Source organism: Bos indicus x Bos taurus, chromosome 10 (genome assembly GCF_003369695.1).
Source record: "Bos indicus x Bos taurus breed Angus x Brahman F1 hybrid chromosome 10, Bos_hybrid_MaternalHap_v2.0, whole genome shotgun sequence".
In the NCBI taxonomy this organism is placed as follows: domain Eukaryota; kingdom Metazoa; phylum Chordata; class Mammalia; order Artiodactyla; family Bovidae; genus Bos; species Bos indicus x Bos taurus.
In genome coordinates, this window is record NC_040085.1 from 41,170,804 (window position 1) to 41,194,743 (window position 23,940).

The 23,940-nt window shown below is 46.4% G+C and overlaps 1 protein-coding gene across 11 annotated transcripts in view; it reads right to left on the reverse strand.

Moving 5' to 3' along the window:
• The window catches only part of TLN2 (talin 2), a 496,539-nt gene that overhangs the window by 76,751 nt on the left and 395,848 nt on the right, over nt 1-23,940 (reverse strand). For all 11 annotated transcript variants that reach the window (XM_027553835.1, XM_027553837.1, XM_027553839.1 and 8 more), the window contains 8 exons: nt 22,557-22,679; nt 21,092-21,235; nt 19,223-19,384; nt 12,764-12,904; nt 12,154-12,335; nt 10,567-10,699; nt 8,041-8,142; nt 1,443-1,613 (listed from right to left, as the gene is read on the reverse strand). In XM_027553835.1, the coding sequence (XP_027409636.1) occupies nt 1,443-1,613; nt 8,041-8,142; nt 10,567-10,699; nt 12,154-12,335; nt 12,764-12,904; nt 19,223-19,384; nt 21,092-21,235; nt 22,557-22,679 (1,158 nt within the window). The remainder of the gene's footprint in view (nt 1-1,442; nt 1,614-8,040; nt 8,143-10,566; nt 10,700-12,153; nt 12,336-12,763; nt 12,905-19,222; nt 19,385-21,091; nt 21,236-22,556; nt 22,680-23,940) is intronic.

The following is a 23,940-nucleotide window of genomic DNA, read 5'->3' on the forward strand; positions in this document are numbered from 1 at the left end:
CACTGTACCACTGGGGAAGCCCAGGCCAAGTGCTAAAAAGATCCCAATCCTTCTATAACTCTATCTATACCTTTGCAGATGCTGTTTCCTCTTCCTACCATGGCTCTAGCTACCCTTATATGCCAGGTAATTTCCTTTTGTTGAGACACATCAGCCCTCCTCCCTGTATCTCTCCTTGACCCTCCCAGCCCTGCTCCAGGCTGAGTCCGCCGTGTTTCCGTAGGGTGCAGGCTCAGCCCTGTCCCCACATGCACCTCATCAGACATCTCAGGCAACTCAGCAGAGAAGTCAGCTTCCACATGTGTACAATGCGAATCACCTATGTCACAGAGTTTTTATGAAGATTAAATAGGATGAGGGCATAAGATGTCGTAAATGACATAGAGTCAGCACTCAATAACTATTAGCTTCGAGAACACTATTTGTGATTCTGACTCAGTCTAGAGTTTTCTCTGCTATACCGCTTGACTCATTTGAAGATCTTAGAGATACAACAAAACACACTAAGAAATACATATGGATCCCTGGAGCTTGTAGGTCAGTATCCTACAGAAATATTTCCAGTAGTGCTCCCTCAAGTCAGTCTGCTTAGAAGAAGACATTCAGATCAGATGACTTAGTGGAGGAACGTGTTAGAACAAAATACGAGTGTAGTGGGAAGCCTCCACACCCTCTCCAGGTTCTAGAAACCTGAGGAAACTTAAGGTTCATGCTGGATTTACAAGTAAAACAATCACTCTGACAAAATCATTCCCAAGAGAAAAGAACATGCTGCCACCATCTCTGGCCACTTAAAGTACCCGAGCGACACATCAGGCTGAAGAAATGTTCCACTTGCAAACTGGTGAGGGAGATTTTCATATTAAACTGCTGTCCCCAAGGCAACAGCAGCGTATGCCACAGGTGACCGGGCACCATGTTACTCTTTGAACTTAACTACCAGGAATGGAAATGACACTTACTGGAAAACAACAGAAGTTTGCTTTGTGTAAGCTGCGTGTCAACACCAAGTAGGTGCCCGGCTGGTATGGTTTTTATTCCTATGATAACCACACAGTATATTTTTCTTTCCCAAGGACTCTTGCCTCTACATGCCTGAGCTCTAGAGCCTGTCAGCCTCAACTACTGACCCACACAATGCAGTTACTGAAGCCCATGAGCCTAGAGTCTGTGCTCTGCAACAAGAGAGGCCACCGCAATGAAAAGGCCATGCACGACAACAAAGAGTAGCCCCTGCTCCCCGAAAGTAGAGAAAGCCCATGAGCAGCAAGAAGACCCAACACAGTCAAAAAATAATAATAAAATAATGATAATAAAATGATTAATTAGAAAAATGCCACCATCCAAAATGTGGAGGTGCCTTCCCTGGAGGGATATGATACAGAGGAACTTCTGATGGCTTCTCAGTGTCCTCGGTGAGTCCCTAGCATCCTGAGTTGTACCTTGGGGTTTCCTCCGCCTTCCTTGGCTGCATACAGCATCTGCAGGGCAGACTCTGCGAGCGTCTTGGTCTGGTCCAGCACCGTCATCTGCTGCTGATGGTCCAGAATCTTGGAGGCGACACCCACTGCAGCTAAGATCAAGGGCTCAAAGTAGCTCGCCAGCTGTGTCACCTTTCAAAAAAAAACAAACACATACATGAGTCTCCTTTAGGGGTCCCACTGGTGAGGAGGGAGCTTCCTGGGTGGCTCAGTGATAAGGAACCCATCTGCCAAATCAGGAGATGCAGGGGCTGAGGGTTTGATCCCTGGGTTGGGAAGATCTCCTGGAGGAGGAAATGGCAACCTACTTCAGTATACTTGCTTGGAAAATCCCATGAACAAAAGAGCCTGGTGGGCTGCAGTCCATGGGGTGGCAGAGAGTCAGCCACGACTGAGCACAGCACTACCACCGGCGGGGAGAGTGGGGAGAGACGAGGGCAGAGACGGAAAGAGTTGCAGGGAGAGGGAGATCTGCTGGACTCCACTTTTGTTTTTCTCTACTGTACATCCCTTGCTATGAACTATAGTCGCCATGTTCCATTTATTAGATCCTCGGACCTTATTCCTTGTTCAGCTTCAATTTTGAGAGTACTTGTAATGAATGAACTCTTGCTTGGATTTCTATTCCTCTGGGAAGTTCTCTGTCTCTCTCTGATCATAGCAGAAGTGCTAAGAAATCTGTCCTGAGATCCAGAGTTAGGTGTGAGAATTTTACAAATCTTACAAAGTTTTAACTTCACGAATAGAAGAGCTTTTGAAAGAACCAAAGGTGAACAACGTACAGACTCAAAAGGAAGGGGGCTAGGAGAGCGGCAGGGGAGCAGGAGATGAGAGAAGCAGCCTGAGAAAAAATGAGAGTAAGGGAAGGGAAGTTGCTCAGTCGTGTCTGACTCTTCTCGACCCTATGGACTGCAGCCTACCAGGCTCCTCCATCCATGAGATTTGCCAGGCCTTAGAGTAAAGACACCCTCAAAAGGGTTTTAGAAAGTCAACCCACTGCCCTCCACCCCCAAGTATTTTGACCAAACCATGGATTTGGGGAAAAAAAAAAAAAAAAGATTTCCCATCAGTCAAAATGTTCTGTTTATGATGAACCCAACCTGGGATAGATCATGGCACCTGGTCCCATCGTTTCATGGCAAATAAAAGGGAAAAAAGTAGAAGCAGTGACACGTTTTATTTTCCTGGGCTCCAAAAATCACTGCAGATGGTGACTGCAGCCATGAAATTAAAAAGACATTTGCTCCTTGGAAGGAAAGCTATGACAAACCTAGACAGTGTATTAAAAAGCAGAGACATCACTTTGCTGACCAAGGTCCATATAGTCAAAGCTCTAGTTTTTCCAGTAGTCATGTATGGATGTGAGAGTTGGACCATAAAGAAAGCTGAACACCAAAGAATTGATGCTTTTGAACTGTGGTGTTGGAGAAGACTCTTGCAAAGAGTCCTTTGCAAGGAAATCAAACCAGTCAATCCTAAAGGAAATCAACCCTGCATATTCATTGGAAGGACTATTGCTGAGGCTGAAGCTCCCATACTTTGGCCACCTGATGTGAAGAGCTGACTTACTGGAAAAGACCCTGATGCTGGGAAAGACTGAGGGCAGGAGGAGAAGGGGGTAGCAGGGGATGAGATGGTTAGATAGGATCAGCAACTCAATGGATATGAATTTGAGCAAACTTCAGGAGATAGTGGAGGAGAGAGGAGCCTGGAGTGCTGCAATCCAGGGGGGCACAGAGTAGGACATGACTTACTGGTTGAACAACTACGTGGGAGAACAAAAAAAGCCCATCGAGACAGTTAAGCGCTGCTACAGCAGAGCTCTGTCTCTAGTTGGTAACACTATAGATGGCGCACACAGTCGTCCCTTGGTATCTGCAGCGGGTTCCAAGATCCCCGTGAATACCAAAAATCCGAGGATGCTCACATCTCTTATATGAAATGCTGTAGTACAGTCGGCCCTCTGCATCTGTGGTTTCAGCATCCGTGGATACACGGGGCTGAGTGGACATGCTCACCAAAGCTCACCATCTACCTAGCATCTGTAATATCAGATGTTAACATTTTGCTGTACTTGCTTCAAATGCCATCATCTATTCCCACTCGGATAAAATACAAGAGGGGGGTGGTGGTGGTGGGGGCTGTGGCAAGGTGAGGGTCCAAAATATGAATGTTCATTACAGTAATACTGTGAGACTTCCTTGGTGGTCTAGTGGTTAAGACTCTGTCTTCCCAAGGCAGGGGGCCTGGGTTCAATCCCTGAGTGGGGAACTAAGATCCCACATGCTACAACCAAACCTATGTGCTGCAACTAGAGAAGCCCGCACATCGCCAAGAAGAGTCTGTGAGCCACAGTGAAGACCCAGCACAGCCAAAATAAATAAAGCAAATAAAGTAAAATTATAAATATATATGTATATAAAGCTAATAGTGAGATAAGACTATCAGTGAAAAACAAACACTTTTACTTTTCTATCCCCAATTACAGTTATCTTACACATAGGTTTCAAAGCACTTGAGCAGGGCTGCTGCTGGCCCTTATGGTGCTTTATATGAATTTTAAAGGGGCTCCCCATCCTCTGGGCAGACTGACTGATGCCAAGGCATGTGACTTGGCTGGATTTTGGCCTTCAGGCAAAGACTTATGTGTCAGGCCCAGTCTGCACGATCCAGGGCACAATCTTTCATGTTTGCATTGGATTTCATCTCCACTTCCCCAGGAAGGGCACTGGTCTCACCACCAAGAGCAGTGATGGGTCATCAGGAGTCAGGGCTCAGGATGGGTCCTGTCAGTACTAAAAGAGTCAAAATATTTAACACACTAGAATTCAACATGTTTTCTAGATTAGTTTTACTCAGATAGAAAAGAATCTGCATGCAGTGTAGGAGACCCAATTTCTATCCCTGGGTCGGGAAGATCCCCTGGATCCCTGGAAAAGGGATAGGCTACCCACTCCAGTATTCTTGCCTGGAGAATTTCACAGGCAGAGAAGCCTGGCAGGTTACAGTCCATAAGGTCGCAGAATCGGACATGACTGAGCAACTAACACTTTATTATTTTGAAAGTGAATTTTAGGGATTTCCCTGGTCCAGTGGCTAAGACTCAAAGCAGGGCGCCTGGGTTCAATCCCTGGTCAGGGAACCAGACCCTACATGCTGCAACTAGAGATCCTGCCTGCTGCAACTAAGACCTGGCACAGCCAAATAAATATATATGTATTTTAAAAAGTACATTTTTTCAATGCAACTATAAAATGCTGTGCGCTGAGCATAAGTGAACACAGCTAACCATGTGCCTGACTGCCTCAGGGAGGGAGGGTGGTGGGGTGATGGGGAGTAAGCTGTAGCTGCAAAGCCTCTAGATTAGAATCCTCCCTACTGACTCTGTTTTAAGACATCTTAGGCAGGTTCCATCCCATTATTAATACTAAATTTTAGTTTTCTCCTTGGTAAAATGTAAGTAAGTTTCTTCAGATTTCTCAGGGATTAATTCAGCATATGTAAAGGCCTTAGCACCGGCCTCCATGTGGTATAGCAAGCACTAGGGGTCCTTATTCCTCACATATTGTGGGGCAAAGGTTTCAAAGGCATGGGATTTTTTTTTCTGTATTTAAGAAGTCTGGCAAGGACTCCAACAGCTTCTGTTCTTAGAGACATGATAGAAAAGGAAATCTTCTTACGTGGGTTAGCACGGAAGTTAAAATAAAACAGAATTTTGAGTATTTGGTACATGATGTGAGTCCCTAGGCCTAGGGAAGGTGAGTGGGTTGAATGGTGACCCCTCCCCAAAGGTATGTCCATGTCCAAACCCTGGAGCCTGTAAAGGTGATCTTACAAAGGGATCTTTGCATGAATATTTACAGATCTTAAGATGAGATCACTTTGCCAATAAAGATCTGTATAGTGAAAGCTATAGTTTTTCCAGTAGTCATGTATGGATGTGAGAGTTGGACCACAAAGACGACTGAGCGCCAAAGAACTGATGTTTTCAAATTATGGTGCTGGAGAAGACCCTTGAGAGTCCTTGGACTGCAAGGATATCAAACTAGTCAATCCTAAAGGAAATCAACCCTTCATTGGAAGGACTGATGCTGAAGTTCCAATACTTTGGCCACCTGATGCAAAGATCTGACTCATTGAAAAAGATCCTGATGCTGGGAAAGACTGAGGGCAAAAGGAGAAGGAAGTGGCAGAGGATGAGATGATTGGATGGTATCATTGACTCAATGGATGAGTTTGAGCAAACTTTGGGAGACAGTGAAGGACAGGGAAGCCTGGTGTGCTGCAGCTCATGGAGTCACAAAGAGTCAGATACAACTTAGTGACTGCACAACAGCAGCAACAAAGATGAGATCATCCTGGATTTCTTGGGTGGGCCCAAAACCTGATGACAAGTGTCCTTAGAAGAGACAGGAAAAGGGAAGGCAGAAAAGTGGGCAAAAAAGTGATCAGGGAGAGAGACTGGCCAAGATTCAGTCAAGGAAGGCCAAGAACCACCACCAGTAGGAAGCTGCAAAGAACAGATTCTCCCCAGAGCCTGCACAAAACTTGTGGCCCTGCCAACACCTTGATTTTGGGCTTCTGGAGTCCAGGGCTGTGAGAGATTAAATTTCTGTTGTTTTAAGCCCCCCAGCTTGTGGTACTTTGTCTCAGGAGCCGTGGGAAAACAATCCAGGTGGGGTCTGAGAATCTGCCTTTATCCCTCCAAGTGGTACTGAAGCTGCTGAATTGGGGCCCCACATGAGCACCTCCACGAAACACTGGAACGAGGTGGGTATTAACCATCAGCCCATGATCTCTGTGGACCAAGGGCCCCTAGGCTACCTTTGTCTAGAACTCCCTTTCAGAAGATGAGCCTTGTTTAGCCAAAGGGCCAAGAATCAATTGATAACTCAAGTGACACAAGTTAAGTTTTCTTCTCAGGCCACCCACGGACAGAGGAATTAACCTTCCACACAAACAACATACTGGCAGAGATAAAGATATTACCCTGGAAGTTTAGAAATATTTTCTTATGAAATTCCTCCTGGAATCAAAAGCAGCTGTTGGGGACTTTACTGATGACCCAGTGGTTAAGAATCCACCTACCAAGGCAGGGGACACAGGTTCGATTTCTGGTCCTGGAAGATTCCATGTGCCACTGGAGCAGCTAAGCCCACTACTGAGCCTGATGCTCTGGAGCCCATGCTCCGCAAGAGAAGATACTGCAATGAGAAGCCTGTGCACCTAGAGAAAGCCTATGTTCTGCAATGAAGACCCAGCACAGCCAGAAAATAAAATAAATACGTTAAAAAAAAGTAACTGCTGAAACGAAGTTTGGCTTCTGTGTCAAACTTACTCTGCCCACAGTAGTCACATACACTGCACGCCAGCCTCCAGGCCTGTCCTTCCACCCACGCAAACCATTCCACACCGGTGGACAAGCCCTTTTTTATCATAAAGGGGCTCAGTTGAGAAATGAAACTGGCCACACTTGAAATGGCAGAGAGACACTGACTATTTTAAATCTCAAACGCCTCTCCTTAGAACTGGCAGGAAGCTTAGTAGGCCCTTAGGTAATTTGAAAAAGCAGGAATATTGATTTTTTAAAATCAATACCTGCAGAGACAATTTGGCTACTAGATTTCTTGATCTGCACATTGCTGACGGTGGCACTGATAAATGCTAGGAAACCCTGCATGTTGTTAAAAATCCAATGTCTGTCCTCTCTCTGCTGAGGCCTTGACAAGTCAATGCTCCCTGAAGGATCTGCAAAATGACCCCAAACAGGCAAAGCGTTATGCAGTGCCTGAAACCATATGGGTCTGAGTGCTCAGTTGAAGGGCTGACAGAGTAGCCACACGGAGGTTTTAGCCATCGAGGGTGAAGTCTGAAAGTCTGCTTTGCTTCCTCATGTCTGAAAATGGACACAATACCAGAAACTGTGGAGGAACACTGTGTCCTAAACACACTGGGAAGAGGCTGGCCAGCCAGGGCAAAAAAAACGGCAGACACCAGGCCAGGAATGCCAAGTTCAGTCTCTGGCTTGTTCCAGGAAAGATGAAGAGCAAGAAGTAAATGCCTTGTTAGCTGCAAAGTCTGACCATGGCTAAGTTTTAAGACGCTTCAGTCGTGTCTGACTCTTCAGGACTGTATGGATTGTAGTCTGCAAGGCTCCTCTGTCCAAGGGATTTCCCAGGCAAGAATACTGGAGTGGGTTGTCATTTCCTACTCCAGGGGATCGTCCTGACCCAGGGACTGAACGTGAGGCTCCTGTGTTTCCTGCATTGGCAGGCAGGTTCTTTACCACTAGTGCCATCTGGGAAGCCCCAGAAAAATTTCCCTGCAGTTTCTGTCTCAATGCCAAGTCAAAAGAGATCCTCGAGGGGGTCATTTTTGGAGAAGCTGTTGAGGGAGGCTGAGTGGTCTTTTCTCTAATGTAGGCCAGCACTGACCTGGCTCTAACACCGGCCAAGAGCCTTTGAGGAACAAGAGCAACAGAATCAATACCCTCTCTCCCCCCCCACCCCCACCTCCTCCTTGCACTCTTGGCAGGGTCCCCGCACCCAGCGTCTGTTACCTTATGTCCCAGCTGAGCTGCTTCTCCCCGAGCCGCTGTGGCAATGGGATCGATAAGGTGCCCGATTTCCTGGACCACTGAAGTCAGCTGCTCCTGTAAGGCCTGATAAGGAGACAGATCTGTCAAGTTCACCCCACAACAGCTCCCCAAGTAGTTGTACTGATTTAAAAAGGCCCACATGAAAGATAAGGGAGGTCACAAAAAATGGATGTCAAAATGCCTGGGCATACCCTCCAGCCACTGTTCCACTCTAGCCCTCCCAGGGACCCTCGGTTCCCCTGGGATAGACCCCTCAGTTCTACCAATAAGGGGCATGAGGTGGGCCCTAGGAACACTTTTGCTACTGGCTTCTCACTCAACTGGTGCTAGTGGTATCTTTTTTTTGGGTTACTCAGCATCATTACTGGAAGAGTGGAACTGTGGTGGCTTTCCAATAAGGGAAAAGAACTGTGTCCAAATGGAAGGAACTGCCTGGGGTCTGAGGGATAATCAGGTTGCTGCGTCCTCAGAATTAAGAACCCCTTAAGTGGGGAATGGGGAGGAAGGTAACCTAAAAATGAGATTGGCTCTTAAAGCAGGACTATTTCCCAGACACCATCCAATGAAAATGCCCGATGAGGTGCCCACTAGGCTTAGGTCAGGCGCTCTATGCGCTGTACTTGGTGACGCGGATACCATTGTTGAAAATGGCACCCTCAAGGCATTTCTTCTCAGGTTTGAGAGACAGTTTAATTTCTCCATCCCAAAGAATTGAACTGCTCTCAAGAGATGGGGGAGGTACCTAGATGATTCTGAAGTATGAAGGGGGTGAGGAATTCAAAGATGGAGAGTGCTAACTGGTAGTGGGAAAGATCAGATCCTTCAGTGGGAATCTTCCACGGAGCTTTCCGAGACAGACAGGATTTCTAGGTCAGAATGCTGGGTGTTTTGGGTCTGCACATGCCAGCATGGAATGGGGTGATTCCTAAAAAGGTGACAATGTCCTGCCTATTAAATAGGACATCTGGGCTACTCTCCCACCCAGCAATGCTGCACATGGGCTGGCGAGCTTTGAGCAGAGTTCACTCAATGAGAGAAGCAACCTAACCCACAAGCTTGGAAACAAAATCCTGGGTAAGAAATAAAAAAAGGAAAGAGAGTGATAGAGGTGGGTGGAGAGAAACCTCCACACTTTCAAGGGTCTTATTTAGCAAATTACTTCTGGTCTTCCCACTCATAACTGCAGTTAAGAATGTGAGACTATCCAGGCAAGGTTGTCTTGTTAAATTAAATATGGCTTGTTAAATTAAATATGGTATAAGCAGGAAGCACATGCAGATAAAAGGGAGGGATTTTCTTCCCAAGGAGAAAGTCAAGACAGAGGATATACTTTGGAAGGGTGGTGAAAGAATGGGAGAGCAAGAAGTGGGAGGGGTGATCATCATCTCAGTTTCTTGCTCAGGGTGCTAGTTACAGGATGTGCTTAGTTGGCGGTGGTCTGTGAAGCTGCACACATGTGACAAGCACACTGTTTTGTATGTATATGCTACTTTAATAATAAGTTAACAATAATTCTAACATTCTACTTGGAATGAGAACGTACATTATTTCTTTCTTTCCTTGGAAATGGGGAAGACGGGTAAAGTTGGAGTGAAATAGTTCTATTAATAAAAATAACCAATTCCAACTCCAGACCCTGCTTAGAGACAGGCCAAAGTTCTTTTTTTTCCCCTATTCTTTGGCCATCCTACACGACATGCGGGATTTTAGTGCCCCAACCAGAGACTGAACCTCTGCCCCCTGCAGTGGAAGCACAGTGTCTTAACCATTGGACCACCAGGGAAGACCCCAAGGTTTATTGCTGATGAGCTCTGGGTCAGGAGGGAAACATCAGTCAATAGACCATCCATATTTATTAAGCACCTTGAGTGTCAGGCACTTGCACACAGGAAAAAAAGGAGTATGAATCAGGGGACTTTGTAATAAGTAATAGAAAAAACTCAAGGGAGAAAAGTAGGAAAGTCTATTCTCAACTTCAAAATAATGGGCAAGAGAGGGCATAGTGGCTCTGAACAGAATACAAGAGGTGTCTCAATACTAGACACTAAGTAACAAGAGCAGAATCTGTGATTTCTGCATGGACAAAACACAGAGCATTGAACGCTGAATTTGCCCATTAGTCTAAAAAGCACATTGCTGAAATATGATAGGAAGCACTCAAAATTTACATGCTTAGGCCTGCTCTACTGAGGTATTCAACTGAATATGGTAACTCCACTTACGGATACACTTTTATTTGACAATAATCATTGCCTCCCAAATTTCAGCCACAGTGCACGTGTTCCTTCACCAAAGCATTGTTCTCTGCTCCACATGTGCCCTACCCCCTCCCAAGAACTTCCCAGGCTGGTTCCAGGGGAAGATGGTCCAATGATGAAACTCTTGCATCAACAACATGTTGGTACTATTCCCCCATTCCCAAAGCCTGGTGCCGGGATTCTTCAGTCCTTCCAGAGGCTTTCAGGCTGACCACACAGCCCCATATACCTCCACGGAGATGTCATCCCTCGTGGCCAAGCTCTGGCTGACGGCCGCCAACGAGGCCTGCTCGATGTCCCGGATGCACCGGTTGATGCTGTCGATGGAGAAGTCACACTCTCTCTGTCCCGGGGCCTTGTCCCTAGAAGGGACAGGGCAAGTTGAACACAGGGTCCATGAAGTGGGAGTCCTACAACCTGCTCCAGCACTAGCGGGCCAGGAGCCCCTGTCTACTTTCTACCCCACTCCATTGCTTTAGTGAGTGAATCCCTGACTTTTGCTTGGCAATGCTTCTCTGCAGACCCTAGGCGTTTCTTCATTTAACACTTGTGCTCAGTCTACTTATTTATGGTGGGAAGGGTAGGGTGCTGTCCTGCATCACAGGCAGGTTGCCAGGCAAATGAAACAGTTTGGTATTGGATTCTCCATTCAGTGGCTTAAACACAGAAACATCATTTAAACAAAACGAAAATCAGTGCATTTCCAGTGTAAATATACTATGCTCTCTACATTGCACACTACTCACAAAGTCCTGGGCTATGGCAGGAGTTAAAATATTTAGTGGATCTTTCTTCGCAAGGCATTAGAAAGTTGACGTGATCCTGAGTTTTAAAAGCAATTGAAAGACAAAATACAACTGAGGAAAGGGATGCAATTCCATACTGTGGGCTATTAACTTTGGTCAACTTCAAAAATGTTTTATCTACGCAGGGAATAACTTTTCAGGCTCCTACTATCACCAAGGAGGGTAGGGATGCCAAGAGTTACTGTAGGACCTAGAATATTCTTTTCATCTTATCAGCAAGGTAAGTTAACCATGAAGTGAAAGTGAAAGTTGCTCAGTCGTGTCCAACTCTTTGAGACCCCATGGACTATACAGTCCATGGAATTCTCCAGGCCAAAATACTGGAGTGGGTAGCCTTTCCCTTCTCCAGGCGATCTTCCCAACCCAGGGTCGAACCCAGGTCTCCCGCATTGCAGGCAGATTCTTTACCAGCTGAGTCACAAGGGACAAACGTACAAAGTACAAAGTGAAGTTGCTCAGTTGTGTCCGACTCTGCGATCCCATGGACTGTAGCCTATCAGGCTCCTCCGTCCGTGGAATTTTCCAGGCAAGAGTACTGGAGTGGGTTGCCATTGCCACAAGGGAAGCCCAAAGTTAAGCACGAATCCTGCTAAATATACAGTGGTGCTCTCTGCCTAAGCTCCTAGGTATAGACAATACGGTACAATGGTTAGAAGGACTGAGGCTAAAGCAAGCAGACCTGGAGATGACCTTGGGAATGTCATCTAAATTTCTTTCTGAATTCTCTCATCAGGAAAAGGGAGATAATAGCAGCATCTATTTACAAGGTTGTTATGATAAACATAACATTAATACAGGTAAAATGCCTTGAATAGTATCGAGCACGTAACAAATATTTGTTAGTATTTGTATTGTTGTGACAAGTGCTACCATTGGTCCCAAAGAGGCAAAGAAGAAAAAATGATGACAATAATCAATAACACTGCTGTTAAATAAAAGTCCCGATGGGCTTATCCCCCTCCTGCCCTGTCAGATGCAGGCTGCAAGCAATTTCTGAAGGAGACACTAACCTGATGGACGTGATGAGACTCTTGATAGAGTCAGACACAGTGTGGGAATGTCCGGCTAGCACAGACCAGGTGGGCGGGTCTTTGGGGTTGATGGCCAGTGAGCGGGCAGTGCGGATGAGGTACGATGAGCTTTCCAGCATAGTCTTGGCTGAGACCAGGATTGGTTCCTGTGCCTGGGAGCCCTGGGACCAGACAGCGGAAGTCAAGTGCAGGGCACACAGATTAAGTGAATGAGTTTGACCCAGGAAGGTCATGCTCTTTATCAAGACAGAGGGAAGGGAACCACGGAGGCTGGCTCACATGGAGCCTGGATGGGGAGAACTTGGGGCCATGTCCAATCTTTAAGTATCATTTTTGAGTTTGACATATACCAAGAATCAGCCCCAAACCTACGCCCAGAGATTATTCTCAACATATAAAACCAAGACATCACCTTTTGAGAGATATACCAACACAGTTTCATTAACTGCATATGTCATCACCGACAAAATAACAGTGCCCTATGTACTGACAGACAGGGGTTTTGGAATTCTTAACTGTTCATTCCATTCAGGGACACACAAAACTAGCCACAGGCCTCAATGTCACTGTTGCTGTGAAGACTCCCTACCTCGGAGCTGATCTGGGCGGGAACACTGACAAACTCAGGGTTGGAGGCGAATGCCGTCAAGTTCTCCACGGCTGCGATCAAGGGGGCAGTGGCGACGCGACACTTGTTGCGGTTGTCCTCGGAGAAGTCCCCATCCAGGGCCTGATGGGGGCAAACGCAGAGATCACTCCTGGGCCACGGCAATCACCGCCCAGTGAAAAGGTTCAATGGGAATACTCAAAAGGTCTGGTGAGTTTATAAACAATGAATAAGAACTGACGAGCAGGCTCTCCGCCATCAAGCAGAGTGACTAAGTGAGCAATGATAAGGAATAAAGCGCAACATATGGTTCACAGGCCAGCCGACCTCACAGTCCATCAACTCCCGGCTCACATGCTTCAAAGGGTGCCCTGTTCTCCACTCCCCAGTCATGCTACCAACCTTCCGGCTGAGTCACTTTCTTCCCTACTTTTGAAACTATGTTTTGGCCCCTCCATTTCCACTCCAATTAATTCTATTCCCTCCCAAACTATAAAAATACAATTTTTCACACTGTGTGGCACTTTGAACTTCTAAGTTTACCCGGATGTCCCTGAATAACTAACAGAGGGAGGGCTTTTGTATCTGCCCTTCTGAAATGAGCAAAATGGAATGCAATGGAGAAAAAACAGAACTATTTTAAAGTAGAGTTTAAACTAGTTTAAACTATTTTTAAACTATTTAAAAAACTAGAACTATTTCCTAAAATATGGACAAATCTCACAGATTTAATGTTTAGGTAAGGAGGTCACACACAATACGATACCCACAAATTCCATTTGTGCAAAGTACAAAGGCAGGTGAGACTAATTCTGAGTGTTGGCTGTCAGATCACCCTTTGGAGCCAGTGAGATTAACGGAACACAAAGTGGGCTTCTGGGGGCTGGCCACATTCTGTCTCTTCATCTGGCTGCAGTTACTTAGGTGTGTTCAGCCTAGAAAATTCACTGAACTCTACACATATGGATTTTTTGGTCTATGTATCTTAAGCTTTCAAAGCTTATTTCTTTTTAAAATTAGCAGCATTAATACCACATCCTTCTTCTCCTTTTGCCTTGGGTGTAAGATGAGATGGTTAGATAGTATCACCAACTCAATGGATATGAATTTGAGCAAACTCTGAGAGATAGTGAAGGACAGAGAAGCCTGGTGACTGCAGTTTATGGGGTGGCAAAGAGTTGGACATGACTTAGTGACTGAACAATAACACCATGACCAGAGCACTGAATGATTCATCGCATCACCGATTAATAGCCGGCCTGGAAACCAATCCAGGAAAGCAGCCTGTGATGCATGCCAGGCAAACCCACAAAGGGTTAACACTTGGATCCAAAGTTCCCCGACCCCGGACTCCACATTCTCAAGTCCAAGACTGTTAGAACCAACAGTCTGTGATCCAGTGACAGCACTCCTGCCTCACAGCAAAGGGCTACATTTGAGAAGGCAGTTATGTTTGTAGAATAACATATACTTCCTTGTTAAATGACCAACTAAACTTTTAATGTAACCATTATGAGCAGTATATAAAAGTCAGTTTAGACAATTAGTGAGCAAAAAGCCAGAGGCACCAGAATTACGAAATAAACTGGATCTGAGATGGGAATGTTTCTATTTTTCAACACGGCAAGAGGCGGCAGGCATGGTTAGATTTAAAGGCTATTTGAATAACAACTATATTCCAATCAAGTCTTGGCAACTTGGGACAGCAATTATACATGCACCATGCTACTATTTTTCAGAGGAATCCCCATTAAGCCTCGTTAATTTAGTGTCTTTGCTAATACTGTGCAGAGCTCACCTCTGCTCAGGCCCTTCTCCACCAGACAGGCACTGACTTTGACCCAACCTTGCTCATTCTGCGGTTCTTCCAGGCCCAGTGGAAATCCAACGTGCCTGCTACTTACTCATATTGATGGCTTCAATTCTGACTGCCACACGTACTCACTGAGTGTTAAGTTAGCACCACCCGTTACTGCCCTGCAGCACCGCACTGATGATGTGGCAGTGAGCAATCTCGCTGCTCTCATGATCTTACACTCTTACCATCATTGACTGCTTGAGGTCAGGCCCTTCCAGCTCAATGGAAAATGCCCAGTCTCTGGGCGGTGCCACTTATTCTTCCTGCTCTTGCCCTCTCTGCTCTCCTCCCATCCTCTTCTTTACTTTCGACAACGCCCTCAGTCTATTAGGAAGGCAGATTTCTGATCATGTCACCAACCCTCAGGTGAACTTATGAAAAATGTCAAGATGATTACCCCAGGTTAATTCCAAGGAATGGTTTTTCTAATTGTGCAGTTTCATCAACTGCACCAACAGGATGATGAAAATATTTTTTTTTTTTTGAGCATGGGCCCTAAAATCATAAATCATGTGGCCCACTGCAGGTCAAGGGCGGGACCCTGAATAGCACGGACTGTGGACTAGGATGCCAAGCTCCAATCTGGCACCATTGTTCATTTTCAAGAGGGAAAAGCACCGAGCGTCAGAAAGGATGGTTTGTTTACATGGAGAGTTATTTCACTTCTGAATGTGGCTTCCCCTCTGGGGATGGCTGAGACACCCCAGTAAACTGAATACTTAGATCTGGCTACAGGTAAATTTTAGGCAGGCATGACAGTTTTCATAGAGACATTCCACATCACATAATGACTAGCACCCTAGCCATAACAACATAAAGGTAAATCCACTGAGCCAAATGCGCAGGCCCCACCAGGAGAAGGGCACTCTTCATCCTGGGCCCGCAACTCTGAATTTTCTTATTTAGCAAAATCTCACAGAGATGTGGGAGAAATCATTTCTGCGTGTGCAATAGAATCAAGGCTTCATGGATTTCAAGGATTAGAAGGGATCTTGCTGCTGCTGCTTAGTCGCTTCAGTTGTGCCCGACTCTGTGTGACCCCATGGACTGTAGCCCACCAGGATCCTCTGTCCATGGAATTCTCCAGGCAAGAGTACTGGAGTGGGTTGCCATGCCCTCTTCCAGGGGATCTTCCCAACTCAGGGATTGAACTGGGGTCTCCTGCATTGCAGGCAGATTCTTCACTGCTCAGCCACCAGGGAAGCCCCAGAAGGGATCTTAAAGATCACTTTAAGATCTTTAAAAAGCTCCAATGTTCCAGGTGACAAAACTAACACCTAGGAAGTGACATGCGAGGCTAAGCTCATGCCTCAAACCAGAATCCAAGACCCCTGGCTCCCTTCCCTCCTACTGACCTTAGAAAAGGCAATAAGAAAAGGCATAAGAAGCCCAAGAGGTTTTTTTTCCTCCCTTCTTTTTATCTCAAGAAACCCACTTTACCAATTCAAACAAAAGGATGATCAAGAAAGCATACTTACAGCCGAGTTTAAACTGGTTAGTGAGAGCTGGACCTGTTATCTTTTGGACGCCCTGGAAGTGCTTCATGGCAAAACCCTGAGCTTCAGCTCTGCTGTGAAACGCAAGGCTGAGCTCCGGCTTCTCAGAGCAACAGAAGCTGTTGTTGCACAACTTCTACTTGGCATCCAAACCTGAGTGACTGCACATTTAAAATAACATTCCATTCCCCACATCAGATTTGAGGCTAGGTAAGAAGCTGATGAAAGGGAGAAGCCGGCACAGGTGCATGTGGGGACGAGCAGGTAGATGGCACCCGTGGTTAGGGGTCCGTGTGCTTCCAACTTGGCCGGCATCGAGAGCAGGGCCTGGTCAGAAGGAGGGTGCACACATTTATTCTTTCTGAGCCATGCTTTGGGATTGCAAAGAATGCCATCAGTAGAGATTTATGATTCCTGGAGGCAGACATTCTAATGGGCGCTGATAACCCGCTGTGATGTAATCTGCTCCCTGCTCTCCAATGCCCCTCCGGGGAGGGGGAGGTTCCCCCCTTTCTTCAGGACTAGAAAGGTGTGGCGCTTAGGCATACCCGTGTGATTTAAAGGGAAAAATAAGGTTGACTAAGAAGTACAGAACTTAGAGCAAAATGCAGCCTTGATGGCAGCCATTTCAAGCATTTAGGGAATTAAATATTTATTTGTTCTGCTATTTGGCAGAATTCTTAACCATTCCTTAACTCAGGAGATCTATTCGATATGTAGTATGGTATTGGAGAAGGCGATGGCACCCCACTCCAGTACTTTTGCCTGGAAAATCCCATGGATGGAGGAGCCATGGATGGTGGGCTGTAGTCCATGGGGTCGCAAAGAGTCTGACACGATTGAGCGAATTCACTTTCACTTTTCACATTCATGCATTGGAGAAGGAAATGGCAACCCACACCAGTGTTCTTGCCTGGAGAATCCCAGGGACAGGGGAGCCTGGTGGGCTGCCGTCTATGGGGTTGCACAGAGTTGGACACGACTGAAGCGACTTAGCAGCAGCAGCAGCAGCATGCTGCACTGAAAGGAACTTCACCATTTTCCTATTAGTAAATTAAAAACAAAGTTTATTGTCTTCAGCAAAGCCTGCCCCCTGATGGGAATTGAAAAGCCAAGCTCACTTCAGCAAGCTGAGGGGTGAGTGGGTCATTTCTATGTCTCCTGTGCTGCTACGGATCCCTGGAGTACTGGCGGGGGAGGAGGCCTCCATCTACCCCAGTTACAGCATCCTGCATGCACAGGCCTAGCTTTCAGGCCATCCCAAGAGATCATTTGCTATAGGGAGCTACAAAGAGGGCTTGCCACTGTGAGGAGAATCTGAAAAGGAGGTGAGATCTTAAAGGAGACAGGTTAGGACTGAAAACCAAGGAATCGGGCAGGAAAGAAAGGTTTCCCAGAATTTGTAAAGAAGAGTTTCTTACCTTTTCCCCTCCTTGGCCCATCTAAATACAGCCTGTTTTATGACAATCAAAACGATCGTAAAATGGTCAAGTTTAACTGAAGTTAGTAAATTACATGGCAATGAACTATGATGTCATTACTTTTCAATTCTACTGCTGTCTTCCACCCCTGCATCTCCCCAAACTTGCACACAAGCACTCTAAACACACCCAGGGATTTCTTCCCAGGCTGGTGAGAGGGGTTAGTCTCTCCAAGGTATGTACTCTGCAGGCCAAGAGCGAGAGCGGGTTTGGAAAGAGCAGGGGATCTGGGTTTGAATTCCAATCCACTCCTTACTGGCTGAGTCACCCCAGGAAAGTTACATAACCTCCTGTAAAGATGGGGATGATAAGCACAGGGTGGTTGGTTGTGTGGCCTGAATGAGAGATCTATACAAAATATGGAACAGGCCTTGCTCAAATTAAATATTAAAAAATGTAAGCTTTCTTCATTTCTAATACCGTGGATCATGATGGTCATTAAAGTGAGCTGCCACCAGGATCCTGAGGGCACCTGAGCGTGAACTTTATTTATTCATCTTCAATCAATCTTGAGGTGCCTTTTACTTTTTTAAAAGGCTGTTTAAACAGCTGCACAATCTCTCCTTGGCTTCTGCTTGGCCCAGCCTGTTGACTAATTTCTCCACAAGATTAAATTGGCTTTGTGGATAGAGGAGTCTGGTGGGCTAGAGTTCATAGGGTCTTGGAGTCGGACACAACTGAATCGACTTGGCATGCAAGCACAGTGCAGGAATGACGTGTGTGGTATCATATCCTCTGGAGGGAATGGGTGGTAGGGAAGCCCCGCTCCTCCAGGACTTGCCCAGCAACAAAGCAGCTCACCTCACCTCCATGACCGTGAAAACCCTTCAGTAAAGTCAAGCCTTCTGACACCCCTCCCTCCAGCAGGTCTGGTTTGCACAGAACTGGCAGCTTGCCTCTCTGACAGTCTCCTCTGGAAGCTCTTTGCCTGGGGTCAACTGTCTAGACGGCGGTTGTCTTCCCACCTGGTCAGCTGCTTGGTCTCTGCTTAGTGTCCCACGTCGGGCAGGCCAGGTTTACAGTCTGATTGCCCAGATACAAACACTACAGCCCAGCTACTGCAAGTGCCTCCTCACAGGGCACCCTGCCCTGCCACTCCCACCCCCGCACCTGTTTACGACCTCGATCACAAAGATGAACTTGTTATCAACACGGGATATTGTATTTTAAGAAGTTGATGCTCCATTGAAAACATTTAAACAACTATAAGTGGAAGAGATATCATAGGCTAGAATAGATTAAAAAAAAAAAAAAGACGAAAGAGATTTTCCCAGCAATTTCCCATTCCCTTCTTCTTCCACCTTATCTCTTAGTCCAGAGATATGTAACCATGGTAGGGCGCCTCAAAACTGTCCCCCTCCCAAACACATAGCTCACCCCTCCCTACACACTATGCAGAAGGTTCGTAGACACCAAGGCTGTTGGTTTTTCCTAATAACTATGTCCATCATCAATGAACTCCTCCTCAGTGACTGAAATCACGAGAACAAACGAGAAGTTGCCCCTCACTAGAAGCAAGTCTAGGAGCCGAGCTTCATTGCCATCTCGCTCTCTCACCTGCAGCAGGTGTTACAAAGATTCCTGAGGTCTTAGCTCAGTGACCTACCTTTATGGTCTTCACCAGGTTGGCGGTGCTGTTGGCGACCTCCTTGGCGGACTGGACAAAGTGCCTCTTGGCCACGGGGTTGCCCGTCTTGGATGAGGCGATTCGGCAGGCGTTGCACAGGGCTGAGGTGTGCTTGGCGACAATCGTGGCAGCAGACAAAACCTACAAAGCAGGGACTGCGTTGGGGGCACCCTGTGCTTCAGTGCAGAGGGGGTCAGTTCAAAAGACGGCCACCCTGGTCCCCAGCCCTGGATTCCCCCAACTCACACGTCTAGGGCGCTGTAACTAAAACCCATGTCTCTAGCTCTGCTACCCCCAGAGTCCCACCAAGAAAGGGGAGGGCGAGAATTATTAAGGTAGAAAGAAGAAACAAAGAAAGAGAAAGCTGGCGCTGCTGTGGTGATGGGAGAGGGCTGGGCTCCAGGTGGTCTTAGAGGAGAGGCTGTCAGTATGCTTTGTAACCACTAGCCAGGAGGGATATAGCCCAGGGCCTAGGCTGGGGTTACCCAACAGAAATACAGTGCAAACCACATACCTAATTTTAAAATTTCTAGTAGCCACATTAAAATAAGTACAGAAACAAGGGAAGTTATTTTAAATAACATATTTAAACCTCAGATATCCAAAATATTTCATTTCATCATGTAATCCATTTAAGAAGATTAAACTTTCATAATCCTTTATCATACTAAGTCTTTGAAATCGGTCTGTATTTTATACTGACAGCCTATCATGGTTTGGACCAGTTACATTTCAAGTGCTTAACAGTCACGTGCAGCTGATGTCACCCCCACCCCCAGGCGGGCTGTAGGCACCTTATGAAGGGGTCTGGCTCAAGAATTTTGCAGGCTCCAGCTCAACTGCTTTTCTGAATCTGCCTGATCCACTTTGCTGAGGCTGGTAACACTCTTTGGCCTTAACTGGACAGGTGAGGCATCTTAGGTACACTGATGCTTGTTTGGGGTCCCGGTGGTCCCTGTATTATCTCCTTTACTGGGGTCCTTCTCTTGCCTCAAGGATACTGGTCCCAGGGTCAAGCATGGACGAGCCCCTCATGACCTGCCTCTGCTGGCCCATATAGGCCACTCTTGTTCCTTATAGTACATACTGCTGGAATTACTGGGCTTACCAGGTGGTGCTAGTGGTAAAGCACCTGCCTGCCAATGCAGGAGACATGAGAGAGGCAGGTTCGATTCCTGGGTCAGGAAGATCCCCTGGAGGAGGGCACAGGCCGCACAGAGTCAGATAAGACTGAAGCGACTTAGCACAGTGGAATTACTGAACCTGAGCCATGCCACTTGGGTATCAGAAGTATCATGGAAAGTCGCAAATTCTGTCTAGTTCTCAAATGTCTCTATGGCTCTTTCTGCACTGCAGGTTCTGACCCAGCTTTGGGGCCTGGCTCAGCACCACTATTTCCAGGAAGCGACCCTGACAGCCCCTCAGAGAAACCATTGACAATCCTGGCATGGTCATCATACCCCAATCACTCCAGCTTCCAAATTTTATCCAATAGTAAGAGTTAAGGGGGTAGGGGATTGGGTCTTACTCATGGTGACCCTCAGTGCTGAGCACAGAACCAGTAATCCATGTATCTCCCCTGAACTGATGAATGGAATTGTGAGCCTCCTGATGAATCTCGCTGTGATTACACCACTGTGACTGCCTTCCAGCACTCCATTTCAAAGCACCTACCTGTATTCACCTTCATCATATTTTGCAATAATCCTCTAAGTCATTATCTGGCTGGCCTTGCAAGCTCTGAAAAAACAGTAATCTTCATTCTTCCAGTCTCCTAGCACCCACCTCCAAGAGCTCAAGGATGCACAGACTTCACATTCCTCACCCCCTTCCCCTGCCCAAGGTTACCTGTGACGGGCTGCTGCCGGGATCCACCAGGTTCTGGCACGCCATCTGGATAGCCTGGTTGGCCCTGGCAAACTGGATGGGATCCACAAGGCCCTGGTGGCCTGCCTGGCTGTTTGGATCAGAGACGCCGACCAGGTAAGCAGCCTGGGAGGGAGGAAGAAGGCCACAGCTCAGGCTCTCTGTGCACCTAGATAAGCCTGTGGGGGATTGTGGTCCCACAGTGTACATGCAGCAGTCATTCTCAGGTACTCCCAGTGCAAGGTGGTCAGAGTCATCTCATCAATAAGCGTTTAGGGGTAGACAAGCCGATGCTCGCTTGGGCCAGGGAAGTGCCAGCAGGAGTCTGCTATGGGCTCTGGGGAACAAAGTCTCCTTATTCTTAAGAGAGCTTTGAGAAGCTCTTCCAGGGGAACATGGTCAAGGATGCATGTAGCCCTGAGTGCTCTGGCAGCCACTTTATGACTCCGAGGAGGCCCAGGCTCAGCATGAAGCTTTCTCTTTAGCTGGCAGATGGGAGAGGGAAAAAAACCAAGTGGGTGTAGACTGATGGCATGGAATTGCTGGGTAAGCCAACCCTGGAACCTGCCCTACATGAGGGCTTCTCATCTCATAGTCTAATGTATCCTTGGTGTTTTGGCCAATTTTTTCAAACAGTAAGTAAGAATGAGTAAGATGGTTCAGGGAAACAAAATAAAGGTAATATTTAGTCTCCAACAGGACAAGAGGGTAGAAGAGAAGGTCTTTTCTTCAAATGCTTTGAGTGTGTTAGCCAAATAACAAGGAAGAGATGAATCTGTGAGGGGGCATTTTAACCTCAGCTCATTTCCCCTGAGATGTGAGCAGCAGAATAGGAGGGAGGCAATTTCACCCCCCAAACTAGAGATGTTTTTCTTTGGTTCAATAACATCTTCCAGGCTTGAGGTAACATCAGATGATAAATCCTTCAAGGTAAATGCTGACATTTTTGAAAGTTCAGTGATATGAGCCCAGTAATTATTGGAAATGCACAGGACCTTCAAAGATGAGCCAGGAACATGCCTGATCACGTCTCTGAGTGATGGCATCTAATTTTTTTTTCCCTCTGATTCTAAAAAAGAGCATGACTAAGATTTTTGCAACTCTAAAGCCTCAGAGGGAATTTGAATTATGTAGTACCCATCTTCCCCCCACCCCAAACAACTTATCTGTAACTATGACCTTAAAAAATTTTTTTTTAAAAAGCTGGCCTCTGAACCCTTATGTTGGCTTTATAGTACTCAGTGTCCTCTCCAGTTTGGTCTCTTCCTGGGGGTAACTGGCTGATATTTTGCCTAAATGCTCAGGAAGCAAAAGAGCCACCATGGTTTCCATGGTTTAAGTGGTGGTGGTCGGAGTTGGAGCTGAAGTCCCCCATGCCTTCCTCGTGGACCAGGCACAGGATGGGCTGGAAGGCCTACATCATGGGGCATGGGGACCAGTCCCTTACCTGGGCTGCAGCCTCCGTCAGCCCACAGAGAGCCTTGGACGCAATCCCCACACACTCCCCAAAGGCAGGGAGGTCCCCGGTTTTGGCATTCTGCGAAATCCCTGCCATCGATTCTCCCAGAACCTGCAAAACACATCACCAGTGATACTGTGACCAGGATTCCTTCAGACCATGAGGTAAAGGAGCTACCCTTCCAATTTGAATACTCAAGGACATTTTATTTATAATATTTGCATTATTCTCCTTTTTTTGCAGTAAGAAGAGATTCAAGATAATTATATCGCTTCTATCTCATTAAAGAGAAATACATAATGAAAGTATGAAGCTTTCATCTAAAAGTTATCTATATCTCAAGGAGGTACAGTTAATATACGCCAATCACTAAAGTAAAATCTATACAGGGCACCCTATGGGCAAATGGTCTAAATTGACCATCACACAAAATCACACATATCTGCTGAGCTGTAGATGAAGACACACCCAGAAAGTAGAAAACACACCCGTCCCTTCATTTATTTATTGACTGCTGCTGCTGCTAAGTCGCTTCAGTCGTGTCCGACTCTGTGCGACCCCATAGACGGCAGCCCACCAGGCTTCCCCATCCCTGGGATTTTCCAGGCAAGAACACAGGAGTGGGTTGCCATTTCCTTCTCCAATGCATGAAAGTGAAAAGTGAAAGTGAAGTCACTCAGTCATGTCTGACTCTAGCGACCCCATGGACTGCAGCCTACTAGGCTCCTCCGTCCATGGGATTTTCTAGGCAAAAGTACTGGAGTGGGGTGCCATTGCCTTCTCTGTATTTATTGACAGTAAAATCTAAATATATCTTTAAGGAGTGTACATATAAAGAGGAAGATAGTCTGAAACTAAGGCTAAAATAATTTTTAAGGCTAAATTCTTAAAGTATTTCCCTTTACTTTGAAAATCATTGGTATATTCTCTTTTCAGATGTCTTGAAAATAATAGTCAAAAGGGATTTTAGCATTCAGAATACAACCCAGGGAGGTCAAGCACCCTGTACAAGGGGAGACAGAAGGTCACGGGGGCAGAGGCAGGGTGTCTGCCCCATATCTGGGGCTGTGTCTTCTACAGTCTCCTCACGGCCCAGGAAGGCAGGGGTTACTTTCCAGGGTCACAGATGGTAGAACTGAAGGACGTGCAAGGGACGCTTTAGAGAGACTATCAAATTCATGTCTAGAACACAACACAGAGCTCTTTGTCAAGATGCCATCTTGGATGGGCAAAGAGAGAAATTCCCTAAAGTTGCCTAGATACACAAAATAATCCAGTTTACATAAGGACTTGCAAAGCAGTTAGTGGGTATTTTTATGTACGGTATTTTCCTTTCCTTCTCCCTGCATCCCTCTTTAAGAAGAACAGTTTC